The sequence below is a fragment of the Pseudophryne corroboree genome, chromosome 7 (genome assembly GCF_028390025.1).
Source record: "Pseudophryne corroboree isolate aPseCor3 chromosome 7, aPseCor3.hap2, whole genome shotgun sequence".
Lineage (NCBI taxonomy): Eukaryota > Metazoa > Chordata > Amphibia > Anura > Myobatrachidae > Pseudophryne > Pseudophryne corroboree.
In genome coordinates, this window is record NC_086450.1 from 300022234 (window position 1) to 300036543 (window position 14310).

General features: G+C 36.5%; 1 protein-coding gene across 10 annotated transcripts in view; it reads left to right on the top strand.

Annotated features, from left to right (window-relative positions):
• Window positions 1-14310, top strand: part of RBFOX1 (RNA binding fox-1 homolog 1) — a 916481-nt gene that overhangs the window by 648672 nt on the left and 253499 nt on the right. For all 10 annotated transcript variants that reach the window (XM_063934243.1, XM_063934244.1, XM_063934246.1 and 7 more), the window contains 3 exons: window positions 7759-7851; window positions 9300-9360; window positions 12934-12987. In XM_063934243.1, the coding sequence (XP_063790313.1) occupies window positions 7759-7851; window positions 9300-9360; window positions 12934-12987 (208 nt within the window). The remainder of the gene's footprint in view (window positions 1-7758; window positions 7852-9299; window positions 9361-12933; window positions 12988-14310) is intronic.

Here is a 14310-nt window from a genome sequence, read left to right on the forward strand (position 1 = left end):
TTACTCAGCCACTACGATCACTTCAGCCTGTCCGGACCGGAATTGACGTCAAACACCCACCCTGCAAACTCTTGGACACGCCTGCATTTTTTGCAACCAATCCCAGAAAACGGTCAGTTGCCACCCACAAACGCCCTCTTCCTGTCAATCTCCTTGCGATCGGCTGTGCGAATGGATTCTTCATAAAACCCATCGCACAGCAATTATCCGCTTTGTACCCAAGCGACGCATCTGCGCATTGTGGTCAATATGCATGTGCAGTTCTGACCTGATCACAGTGCAGCCAAAAAAGCTAGCGTGCGATCAGGTCTCAATGACCCCTATGCATGGCTGTAACACGGCAACCATGCAGTGACCATGCCATCTGAAAGCTGCTATCTGCTCCAATACTATGCAATCGCAGCTTAGGAGCTGGTGGGGGAGGTGATGGGGCATCAATGCCGTATTTTGTTGGCATCTAGGTACCATATAATTTTCCAAAAAGTTGAATTTCAAATGTGCAAAACAAGTTCCTATGCTGCCTCTGTGACAAAAAGAGGCTCCACAGATCTCCTTAAAAAAATAACATACAACCAAAAAATGTCCCAGATATGGCGCAAAAGAACAATTTCTCCTATAGAGTATAGAGTGTGATGCTTACTTTTTTAATAATAACCTTTTCTTTAGAATTAACTCCAGACTTTTTGCACTGTGATCTCACAATGTACTCATCATCTCAAGAGAAGAGAAACATGATCATGCAATATAGTGGCTTAAGCCACTATGCTTCTGACGAAGGACGGCATTCCAAAACGCGTTAAGCATTTGGAGGCCTGATGAACTGTTTGGGGACTGCTCATGAGACCTGCACCTAATACAGGCAGGTGGGACATGTATTCCGGAAATATCCAGATTGTGTGGATTGGTTGTGACAGAGAGACTACCCCATGACATTACACACAGAAGCGGCAACTAAAGAGATGGATGCCCTCAGACTGCTTTTGCAGCAAGGCTGCGTAGGTAGGCGGCAACCCTAATCATGCAAGTGCATCACTTTATATTGATGCACTCACATGTTAGCAGGGGGGCAGGACCCAGAATGCAGAGTGGACTTGCCCTGTGCTGGCCATTCCCCTGCATGTTAGTGAAAAGGGTTATAGTTGTGCGATCTGTTGCATTACTACAACCCATGCTGAATTGGTCCCAAAGAGCAATAAAAGCAGTGACTGCTAAATGTGGTATGCATAATGGTCAGCTTGCTGCCTCACAGCAGCACCCCAGCGCTTTGTGGAGTTTCCTCAAGTTTGCGTGGGATTCATACACATGCTCCAGTCTGCTTCCACAAAGAAAAGCATACAGTACTGGTAGGTTTATTGGCTTTAATAGGACCTATATTACTAACAACATGTACACGTGGCAGATAATATAGACTGTAAGCTCCTCTGGGACATGGGCTGATTTAGTAAATTACTAAATATTTTCTGTCAAATTTTGTGTAATATACAGTATGTGCACTACATTATATAAATATCTGTTAATCCATAAATAAATTACAGTACATTCTGATGTATCTAATTCTGAATTCGTATATATATGTGAAGTATACTGTTAACCTCAAGCTGTTATAAAATGCTGTGTAGTTTTAAGTTTAATTCATATAAGTGTCAAGCTGTACTGTTAGAGTGTGTTGAAACTGTTACAAAGCTCTCTCCAGTTGTGTATTTATAATTGGTGCAGGGTGTGCAGTGCACACGGGCCCATGGGTACGGGGGGGTCCCACACCAAACAACCTGTACCCATTTCTTTAATACTTACAAAGTCTAGTGTTGGCAGCAGCAGCAGTGGAAATTTTCCCAGCATTTTGCAAGTGCGTAGTAGGAAAATCAGTGGGAAAATGGCCACATGCACATTAGATTGGGGCAGTACAGATGGTGTAATGGTTAGCATTACTGCCTCACAGCACTGAGGTCATGGGTTCGATTCCTACATGGCCCTAACTGTGCGGAGTTTGTATATTCTCCCCGTACTTGCGTGGGTTTCCTCCGAGTACTCCGGTTTCCTCACACAATCCAAAAATATACTGGTAGGTTAATTGGCTCCCAACAAAATTAAAACTAGCGTTAATGTGTCTGTGTGTACATGTGATAAGGAATATAGATTGTAAACTCCACTGGGGCAGGGACTAATGTGAATGGGCAAATATTCTATGTACAGCGCTGCAGAATATGTGTGTGCTATTTAAATAAATATTTATAAAAATTTAGCACAGCTACGATCATGAACTCAGACATGCAGGGGGATGCCGAGCACAGGGCTAGTCTGCCCCGATTGGCAGTGCCCCCCCCCCCGCAGAAGTGCAAAGGCATCACACAACGGCGATGCCTTTGCACTTCAAGAGTAGCTCCCAACCAGTGCAGCTTTAGCGTGCTGGTCGGGAGCTTCTCATCACTCCCCAGCCCGCAGCAGCTGCATTTGACATCACGCAGCCGCTGTGGGCAACTCCCCGCATGGTCCGGCCACGCCAAATACCGCCGTTTTGCCCCCTCCCACCCATCAACTGCCTCTGCCTGTCAATCAGGCAAAGGCGATCATAGCGCAGTGATGGGCTGCCATGCGCCGATGCACTGCGGTGCCGGCGCATGCGCGGTTCTGACCCAATTGCTACGCTGCGAAAAACTGCACCGTGCGCACGGGTCATAATAACCCCAATAGTGCTATGGTCTAATAATGACCCTAGTGCTCAAACTCTGCTGCATTGCCAGCTAGAGAGGAGGGGACCCGACGGAAACAACACATGGCCCCCCTCCTCTATGAGTTCACCCTTGGCTCTCACTATGTTTTTTCTTCCCACCCCTCATCCCACTCTCCACCCTTTTTCTCTTTATCACTCTTTCTCACATTTTGGTGAAATGTACTGAGGGACTAAAAAAGTTGTAAAGCTCTTTTCATTAATTCAAATTCCTATTTTTTGTTTAAATGTATTCATGCTCTTTTGCCTTTTTTATTGTGTGTATTTTGATAAATATTGCCCATTCTAAAACAATGCAACAAGGGTCCTCATTCCGAGTTGATCGCTTGCTGGCTACTTTAAGCAGCCGTGCAAATGCATAGTTGCCGCCCACAGGGTAGTGTATTTTTGCTTTGCAAGAGTGCGAACGCCTATGCAGCCGAGCGGTACAAAAAAATTTTGTGCAACACAAGACCAGCCCTGTAGTTATTTATTCTGTGCGATGATTGCAGCGACGAAGGTCCCGGAATTGACGTCAGATACCCACCCTGCAAATGCCTGGACATGCCTGCGTTTTTCCAAACACACCCAGAAAATGGTCAGTTGACATCCATAAACTCCCACTTCCTGTCAATCTCCTTTCAATTGGCTGTGCGAATGGAATCGTTGCTAGAAGCAGTGCAAAACAATGATGCTCTTTGTACCTGTACGCTACGTGTGCACATTGTGGCCCATACGCATGCGTAGTTTTGCCTTTTTTTTAAATGATCGCTACACAGCGAACAATGGCAGCTAGCGATCAACTCGGAATGACCCCCAATGTGCCTAGATGGCTAAATCAAGTCCATTTATCCATGTGTTATTTGGTTATCCTTTTATAATGTTTGCTTAATTTGTTTTCATAATGTACTGATTCAGAGGTCAATTCTTTAAAGCAAAAAACAAAACAAAAACAAAACTGAAAATCTGCAGGTAGATTGTTCCTTAGAAGTTACAATTACATTTAAATTGTGCAACATCAATGGAAATAATAAACTTAAATACATTCATATTTCTACACCGAATAAGAAATGCATAATTCAAAATGAAACTGTACATGTTATAAAGTTATGTTTTTAACTAAAAATGTTAGTAAAGTCATTAAACTTCACTTCTGTATTATACTTTACTTCTTGTCTCCGCTGTCTTCTTGTTTTGGAGTGCCGCCTTTGGAACATTTTATATATGTATATATATAAATATATATATATATATATATATATATATATATAAATTATTATTTTGACATACAAGTCGTTACTGCATTTTCTGAGCTGAAATTACAGAGAACTGATACTAACACACCCCACCTTATTACATTTATGTATCACCCATACAATTAACAACACTCTCCAGTAATATACCTAGGAATGACTCCTTTCCCTCTCCTCTAAACTATATGCAGGGGATAAAAGGTTACTTAACAGAAGTGTTACAGAACCACTTTTTATTTACATCATATGCATGCATATGGTGTAATTATGGAATGCAAAGTAAGGCAAACATGCATACCTGCCTGTGTTCTTTAGTGTGATTTGTGCCTGGAGCATGTACTTGAGTGTACATTGGTCTGGAAAACTATTGCATGAGTCCCTATGTTCCATTTGAACACAAGAGAGTAACTAAATGTGTAAGTTTGATGCCACCTTAGCAGACTTCGGTTTGATCTCAAAGCACAAATTAAGAAAAAAGTATTTTAACTTCCCATTAACCAGATTGGGCTTTGGAAATGAACATATATCTATTTCAGCTGGTGTAATGTATACACTTTTTCTATAACATCCTTCAAGTCCCCATAACCTTTATAATACTAAACATATAGATTCCCCATACACGCCATTGCAGAATGCTGTTTTTCCAATAACATGTTTGCAGTCAGGACAAATCTGTGACCTTGGCACACATCCAGGCATAACTAGTCCTTCCCCTTATGAAGCTAATTGATTCATCTGTCATACTGAGCATCAAAGTTTGCAGAGAAGCAAGTTGAAGAGTTATAGGCCCTACACACTTGGCGATGTTTCCAATTTGGACGATGTTGGTTTTCAGTGATTAACGACGATCGTCCAAATTGGTTTGCTTTGCTAAATGAGGGAAAATCAATGATGAACAGTCGTGGGGACACGCATTGTTCATCATTGATGCATGCACACTGAGCGATATGAACAAATTATTGTTCTTATATGAACGAGATCGTTCATATCGCTCACACACATTGCCAAGTGTGTAGGGCCCATTAGAGTAATGTTCATTATATCTACAATACTTAATTCTATGAGCTGGTCATTGCACATTCTGTGTATTTGCATAAACTGCACTTCCTTCTTTGCTTGCAGGGGCGGCAAACTGTTTTCATTAAATTTTTTTACCATTTGAAAATGTATTAAAAGCTACTACACTGTATAAATGAACCCTTTTTCTTGACCAAAAGGTGACACAACACCTTAAAACTAAAGTATTTTAAATGTACTTTATACATGTATATATAGTTAGAAGTAAAATTGATATATTCAATGGTATGTTTTCGAAACATTTATGCAAGCATCTCTAAGTATGTATATACTGTCTGTATGTATGTATGTATGTATGTATGTATGTATGTATGCTTATACTGTATGTATAATGTGTGCCATGTATGTGGTTTTTAAAATACAATTTTAAAATCCACCTTTCTTTGGGTACACACCTAAAGATGTAACTGTCCAATCTATCTGGTGGGAACAAAATCTGGTAATGCACTGTATAGGAGCAAATGACAATAAACCATTTGCTAACAACCATTTTATCCAGACATTTGCTTGTCAGGAAAACAGACAGTGGTCATTCAGTCAAACTGGTTAAATCTGTCTGAAAGTTTTCTAGCTTTTGGGAGCAAATGGATGATTTTCCTTTTTTCCTATACATTACCAGATTTTTGTTCCCACAGAGTGGAAAGAAAAATCTTTAGATGCGTACCCAAATTTTTTGATTAAATTGCCAGAAATAAGAAAGAAGGGCTGTATATAATTAGTAAACCTAGGTACTAAAATGAAAAAGGAGAGTCATTATTAAGTCTATTCACATCCAAGTCCTCAAATAAATATACTGTATTACTGTATATAGTAATAGTGCGCTATAACATCAATTAATATATTATATACAGTATAAAACAGAAAAGGTGATGATATATATTTATATATATACATATATATTCCAGCAAATAGGTACTCTCCAAAATCCTTTTAAATGTGTATCAATGTATTTTTTTAATGTAACTATTAGTACATTTATTTGTGTGTGTATGTATGTATATATATATATATATATATATATATATATACACAGTATATAACCAATGGGGATGTCCCAAATTCACATAAAGAGTCCATCCATGGGGGGCTCTGCACAGATTATCCCCAAACGGTCGATTCTGGTACATTTAGATTCCAACAAATAGGCACTCTCCAAAATCCTTTTAAATGTGCATGAAGGTATTTTTAATATATTATACTCACAAGGTTACAAATGCAAGGCTTCATATCATATGTGTATGGACAGGGTAACAACGTTTCAGTCCCTCAAGACCTTTTTCAAGCATGTCATCAGGTTAAGGCAACAACATAATTGTATAGCAGAGTAATCACAGCGGAAGTCCACTGTGATGACTCTGCTATACTATGGTCCAGACCATCATCTTTCTAATGGTTTACCAAGCCTCTGTGGTAGCTGGCTACACCCCCTTGGAGACTGGTCACATCCCTAAACATGGACCCCACCACTGATTTTTCCTTCATGATCCAGTCAGATACTGTTGGTGAGCCCAATACCAATTCTGCACCATTTCCTGTTTAGAACTGGGACACTTGTGTTCCCAAATGGGTGATTTTGTGAAATCTACACATTCCTTAGTAAACTTACAGTAATGGAGTTATACCAGCTTGGATTCACAAGTCTAAAATCAGCTGTCTTAATTGTTGTTAATAATATACCAAATTCATAAAGTTTCTATTTGATTAATTGAAATAGCTTTATCGGAAGTATTAAAGTATAGCTATACCACATTTGTATTTTAATACAAAATTTGACTATATATTAAAACAGTAATTGATTTAATATCTGGCTAATCCAATGCTCGTTATGCTGATTGTAAGAACTGGTTGTGAGTAACTCCCCCCAAATAGCCCCAACAGTTATAAGAAATGTACAGAGACCTTAGTTAGTCCACAAGTGGCTTTCCCCTCTTCTGAGTAATATTTATATATATTTAGTAATTATATTATGACAGAGGTATCTTCATTTTAAAATTCTGTACATTTAACTCAATGTATAAAAATTCCTGTATGATAAAAAAATATGTGACAGTATTATCTCACCATCACGCAACTCATAAATGTATATACAAAAATGTATACATACTGTAGTAAGTAAAATAGTTCTCCTTTGTTAGTAACATCTATTTTTTAAGTGTATCTTGTTGCCTTTAGAGAGGGAATACAGGCATTGTATGGTCTGAACAAATGTTTTTATGAAAATGTAGCTTATTACTGCAGTGATATCTTTTGACTCATTAAAGTTACTTGTTGGTAGAGAATTCATAGACTGCATTTCCATAAAACACTGAATGGCTGCCACTGCTGTGTGTAGGCCAGATGAATAATCAAGTATTAGAAGAATTTAAATTTAGTTGCTTTTGCTATAATAATATATGTTCTTGTTGGATTAGTTATGTACAAGCAAATTAATAATTTATATTTAATTAGTTTCCCTATTCAAACACTGACATATTTTAATTGCTTTCATTTATTAAAAATTGTAATCATATCTATTATAACATGAAAAGGTACATTCACCCCATTTGTTCCTTGTCTGGTACTCAACTTGTTGCAAATTAAAAAACAATATTCCCCATATAAGGCAATAACCATGACTTTCTCCACACTTTATAAGATGCATGTTACAAATGAACTGATCATGTTTGATTAACTGAAATATTAATATGCATGTTATTCTTCCCTTCTCCCTCCTGCATGCAGGGATTTGGTTTCGTAACTTTCGAAAATAGTGCTGATGCGGACAGGGCGAGGGAGAAATTACACGGCACGGTGGTAGAGGGACGTAAAATAGAGGTGCATGTTTAAAATATTTTATTGTCTATTTCTTATATGTAATTGCTCACTCATTTGTTGTTTCAATGTAATTGATGTTTGCTTTTATGTCTGCTTGCTCTTTTCTCCATTTTTTGTTTAATTCAAAGTGTTTTAGAGCCTTCTAAGTTTATTATTTATCACTTGTGTTTTTGTCTTTTTTGTATTTCTTTATTTTGATGTGACTGGTTACAATGACTCAAAATGATGCTACCTTGAAGACAGTATCTTTTTAATATTTTTTCTCCAGTATGCAGTATATCCCAAAAATGTGTTGTCAAGGAACGGATGAGAAGCTTAAACAGAATGGTCATTTTTTTACTACAGGGTTGATGAGAGATTCGCAGTGCCTTTCAAAGGAAATCAAAGGGGGAAAATTAAGTGTCACAAAAACCCTGACAGCCCATTTAAAAGTTTCACAACACCGACAGGTCCGTTCTGGTGCACTGGTTTGCAAGTCTTTACCCATTTAGTTTTACCAACTAAGAAAAAAAAACATATATAGGTCTCACTCTTCTTGGGCTAAAACAAATCCCCTTGTTACATTTGAAAACAGTCTAATTTTAATCATATCAGCTGTATGAAAATGATATAGCTGTGAGTACGATGCTGCATGCATTTCCAATGCTTTTAATTATAGGAGCTACAATAGGCTCACAAAAACCATACTTTTAAATTTTGTATGGTAATTATAGTGATCGTGCTTTTTAAGTGGATAAGTCCATCTGCTGCACAGTTTGATTAGTACTTAAATCCTGTGTTTTATTTAATGTTTCCATTATGCCCTATATAAAGTGAACTATTACATTGAGAGACCCTTACTAGTCTTTGAATGCACATCTTACTCAAATTTGACCTCATTTTACTGTTTGTTTAGTAATGCACCCCCACCGATCCTTTGTTAGATGTGATTTGGACAAGCTTGAATGGATGTATTTGTCAGCTCTTGCAATGACATGGAAGCTTTTGTATCAAGTGGTGAATGCTAGATTGTGGCTTTTGAATTTTTCTTTTTAAGTGTTATTTTGAACATTGGTGTATTTGTAATTTTTATTCTGGCTTTTCCTCTCCCCTACTTTTTTCACCGCATGTTGCTTCATGTAAGACTCTTCCTTTACTTTTTTAAATATTTATCATTTCAGTTTTCTCATTCAATATAAGCATGCTCATGAACTGTAAATTATGCAGAACCTTTTAAATTTATTTTAATGTTGCTTATTAAATTTTAATTTATATGGTGTTGATTTATTAAAATTATGTGTATTCTTATAATGATGGAAGTAAATATATTTAGACCTAATTTTCTTTTTGTTGTATATGTTTTTATGATTTTTAGTAAAACTATTATAAAAGTCACATTGAGCTTACTATTCTACTGCATGAAAAGTACAGGTATGTGCAAACACTAATTTCCTTTTGTATATGCTTAGGTTAATAATGCCACAGCACGCGTTATGACAAATAAAAAGACGTTGAATCCTTACACAAATGGTAAGTTTTATTGAAGTTTTTATTGGGTTTATGTCTGGAAGTATTTTTTATCATACAGCATTCTGTTAAAAAGTCTCAAATATTTTGATGATTTTTTTTTGCACAAATTACACATTTTAACACTAAAAACAACAAAAAAGTAAACATTAACCAGAAAATGAATATGATGTCAATTAAAACAATATTATCGACAGTCAAATTTGGTATTTTTCCTCTATGTTTGTTGCATAGTTGCAAAATGCAGATCTCAGAAAATACTATATTATATTCTCTGAGGTTTATTTAGAAAATGCAATTCTAACAGCATTGATCATTGACATAGACATGTTTAAGCTATCCAGTCCATTATAATTCTTAAAAACGTTTTAGCAATATTTTCCTTAATGAACCATACTAAAATACTTATGGTTCTCATCTCATATGTATGACTTAATAATGTGCTTTATAAGCAGAATTCCCATTGGCTTAGTTAATAAAATAAGAGGAAATGCCTTTAAGAACATGAATAATGTAGAAGGTCCACTTACAAAACTCTGCTGCCTACATAAAGAATCAGTATGTATTACATATAGGGCCTAATTCTGAGTTGATCGCAGCAGCAATTTTGTTAGCAGTTGGGCAAAACAATGGTGGTCATTCCGAGTTGTTCGCTCTGTAATTTTATTCGCATCGCAGCGATTTTCCGCTTATTGCGCATGCGCAATGTTCGCACTGCAACTGCGCCAAGTAAATTTGCTATGAAGATTGGTATTTTACTCACGGCATTACGAGGTTTTTTCTTCGTTCTGGTGATCGTAATGTGATTGACAGGAAGTGGGTGTTTCTGGGCGGAAACTGGCCATTTTATGGGAGTGTGTGAAGAAACGCTACCGTTTCTGGGAAAACGCGGGAGTGGCTGGAGAAATGGAGGAGTGTCTGGGCGAACGCTGGGTGTGTTTGTGACATCAAACCAGGAACGACAAGCACTGAACTGATCGCACTGGAAGAGTAAGTCTCGAGCTACTCAGAAACTGCAAAGAAATTTCTAATCGCAATTTTGAGAACCTTTCGTTCGCAATTTTGATAAGCTAAGATTCACTCCTAGTAGGCGGCGGCTTAGCGTGTGCAATGCTGCTAAAAGCAGCTTGCGAGCGAAAAACTCGGAATCACTCCCAATGTGCACTGCAGGAGGGGCAGATATAACATGTGCAGAGAGAGTTAGATTTGGGTGGGGTGTATTCAAACTGAAATCTAAATTGCAGTGTAAAATTAAAGCAGCCAGTATTTACCCTGCACAGAAACAAAATAACCCACCCAAATCTAACTCTCTCTGCAAATGTTATATCTGCCCCCCTTCAGTGCACATGGTTTTGCCCAATTGCTAACAAACTTGCTGCTGCGATCGACTCAGAATTAGGCCCATAGTCACTTTCTATGAGTTACTGTACAGAGGTTTTTTACCTTCAAATGAATTTATTATATTGTGTACTGAGGCATGCTTTTATATAATTTGTGAATAGTTTTTTTTGTGATTAAGATAAGAAATCTTTACGTACAGTGTTGACATTTATATAAAATAATAGGGGCCACAAATCCCCCCCAGTAAAAAAAACAAGAAAAAAAAACAGGTCTCTTATGGTGTTTTGCACATTATAAAATAAAAACATAACCTTAAATTCTGGGATTAGCACTCATTTTATGGATTCAAAGATAACCACACAAGTGTCTGTTTTTGGAGATCCATGGGGATAAAGGATTAGATGTGCACATACCATAATATGTTTATACATGTAGCTCATATATTAAACATATCTGGTCATTTTGGCAGGTAGATCAAATAGATAGGAGCCTGATTTTCCTGTACACATATTAAATCAAACTCATTCAATTTTTTAATCTTGTGTAATGACAATTTTGAAACACAAAAAGAATCCAATTGCCTGTCAATTTAATAAAAAAACAATAATTTGGCAGACAAGGTTTAACTTTGTGTAGACAGCTCAAAGGTTATGCAGCATTCATATCATTTCCTCAAGTAATTGGACTAGGTAAATCACCCTCAATGAAGCCATCCTTGCATTTACAATACCAGAATAATGTAAAATACCAAGCTAAGTTTAGCACAAGCATTGGAATGGCACATTTAACAAAATTGCATAAATATATATGCAGAAGGAAAGAGCAGGGATTTCTCTAATGGCCAGCCATTTGCAATGGCAAATGTCAAAGAATAATTGACATTTAATACATCAAGACAAATACAGTCATTAACACCCACAACAAAGAACTTACCTCCATAAATGACAACACCAAGCTCTGTGGCAGTTCTTTCACTAGGAGAGTGACATTAGCGCTTCTCACACATGATTAACCCACACACTTATGAGCCAGCACATATCTCGCTGACAAGATAAAGTAAATTTTAATTGGTGTTATTTTCATCATGATGAATTAAGGCTTTCCTGCATTGACTCCGAAAAAAGTTAGCTAATACAGCCATCAGCAAACGGAGTGGGAAGAAAATGAAATATGAATGTGCTTCTCAGCTGTGTGCATCGACCTGTATCTGAGAAGGAATTTCATGGACAAACTGAAGACCCATTAGTGGAACTTGAAATATGATATAGATCCTTTTGACTCCTTGACAGAATTATCTGAAGGATATGAGAATCATTAAAATCACTCATTTCTGTGGCAGTTTTCAATCACATTACTGCAACTTGTTAATTATGAATTTATATTAAATAGCTCAATTGCTTTACTGAAAAGTTGTTAAAATGTGTTCATACTGTAGTCAGGAACCCTTCCACCCAAAAAACGAAACCTTCCACCCAAAAAACTGCCATCTTTATCTGTTTTTACAATATAGTCATTGTGTGCCAAAGAAAAAGTGACTTTTCTCTGTACTGACATAGCCAAGAGTCTATTTTTATATGAAAAATTACATTTGCTCATTTATGCAACTTAAGATAAAAGTTGATGTAACAGAAACATTTTCCCTATACAAAATTAACTTTGCAACATTCAAAATGAATTTAAGAGACAATTAGTTTTAAAATGGCCTAGTAAGATTTCAATTAGCAGTTTACTTCTGCTGCTAATGAAGTTTTATAGTGCTGTGTCAACTGTTCTTGCTTTTAAGTTTAATTACGAATCACTAATAATTAATCGTCTATTTTTAATAAAAAAGTGAAGCCCAAAATGTTTGTCCCTTTTATATAGCAGTCCACATTCAGCTCTTACATGTCACAATCTGAGAAAAGGCAACTGAAAATTCTGCAGACAAAAGGATTATTGGTCCTTGTCATTGCACACACATACATGCAGCAGTATAAAATGTAATGAACAGCACAAATGCAATAAATCCATGACTAAAGTATTCTCAGAGCACAGTTCTTGTGCCTCTCTAGAGATGGACACTCAGGGAAGGCTTTCATGGTGCTACTATAAATTATTTTAACTACAGTTGTGACTCAAGTGTGTTTCTGCTTAAACCACATATTTTTATACATTTCTATGACATACCAAACACTCTTCATCTTACTTTTACCTACATTTTTTAAACATTTTTTTATCACTAATCTTTTTATCTAGGATGGAAGTTAAACCCTGTTGTTGGTGCAGTTTACAGTCCTGAATTCTATGCAGGTAAGTTTAGTTTATGAATATATTGAAAAGTTTTAAAAGTCTGAGGATGTGTTGAAAGGGTTGTGGATGATGTCAAATGTTTTTGCTCCATAGCTAATAATATATCTTATTATGCTATAACATATTAGGTGTCTTCTCCATGGAGTTGAAGATGTAATTGTTGACATAGAAGAATACTAAGGGGTCTAGTCATGAAGCAGTGGAAAGAGTGGAGAAGTTATCCATGGCAACTAATCAGCAGTGAAGTAAAATTTATCATTTTCATTCTATAAAATTATACTGAGCAGCTGATTGAGTGCCATGGGCAACTTCTACGCTGGCTCACTTCTCCACCCTTTTCACTGCTTAATTAATAGATCCCTAAGTGTGAGACATTGGTAATCATAAATGAAGTGGAAACCCCAGTAGCAGGACAGTTTGTACCTGATGGAAGGGGTCATCTTGTATGGTTGGATGTTCTACTATATTACTATATTAATATTTTGTGTTTTTATTATCAACATTAAGCATTGTAAAAGGAATACAGAAGTCTTCTAAACAGCCTACTCAGTTTATTGAAAAAGAAAATAACAAGGAAACCCCCCCCCCCCCCCAAAAACTAGTAAAGTGAACTTAGAAGGTATGGTCATGGTCATAATTAAAAAAAGTATTTAATATTGCTTTAAATTCTTTTGAGCACCCACCATCAAATTCTGTATAATTTTTACATCTATGCACCAAGGCTGATTAATGTACACACAGAATTTAATGCACAGAAGCTTTGTTCTTGAAGCTAACATTTAAGAATGAATATTTGATGCATATGAAGTGGTACTTTTCATTTTGCTCTTCATACCTTAAGGCCTAATGTGGAATTTGTCATTTGCTCATATTATGTGATGTCTGTGTGATGTAGTGGGACTCTGCTAGTCGACTATCAGTGTAACTTGATAAAGGCATTAAACCTGAACTGACCCCTTCTGATAGAAAAAAAGATATTTATAAAATTGAACTGTAGAGATCTTATCATTTCAACTGCAAGATATATAATGCTGTGTAACATTTAAATAAGCTTAGCTACTGCTGAAAGCAGGTAAATGAATTTCAAACCTTCAAAATGTGCAAGTATGGAAGATGGCTGTATGTGAAAAGGTAAAAGTATGAAACCATTTTATTTTCTGTGATATAGCACAATTAAATATTTAATATAATGCAGTTATTTCTTTCTCTGTTCAATCATTCAGCTTAGCTGATTCAATGACAAATGATAAAGTAGTGAGGCACTTTTTGTTTTATGAATGGTGCATAATATACAACAGATTACTAGACTAAAGTTGAAGGAAT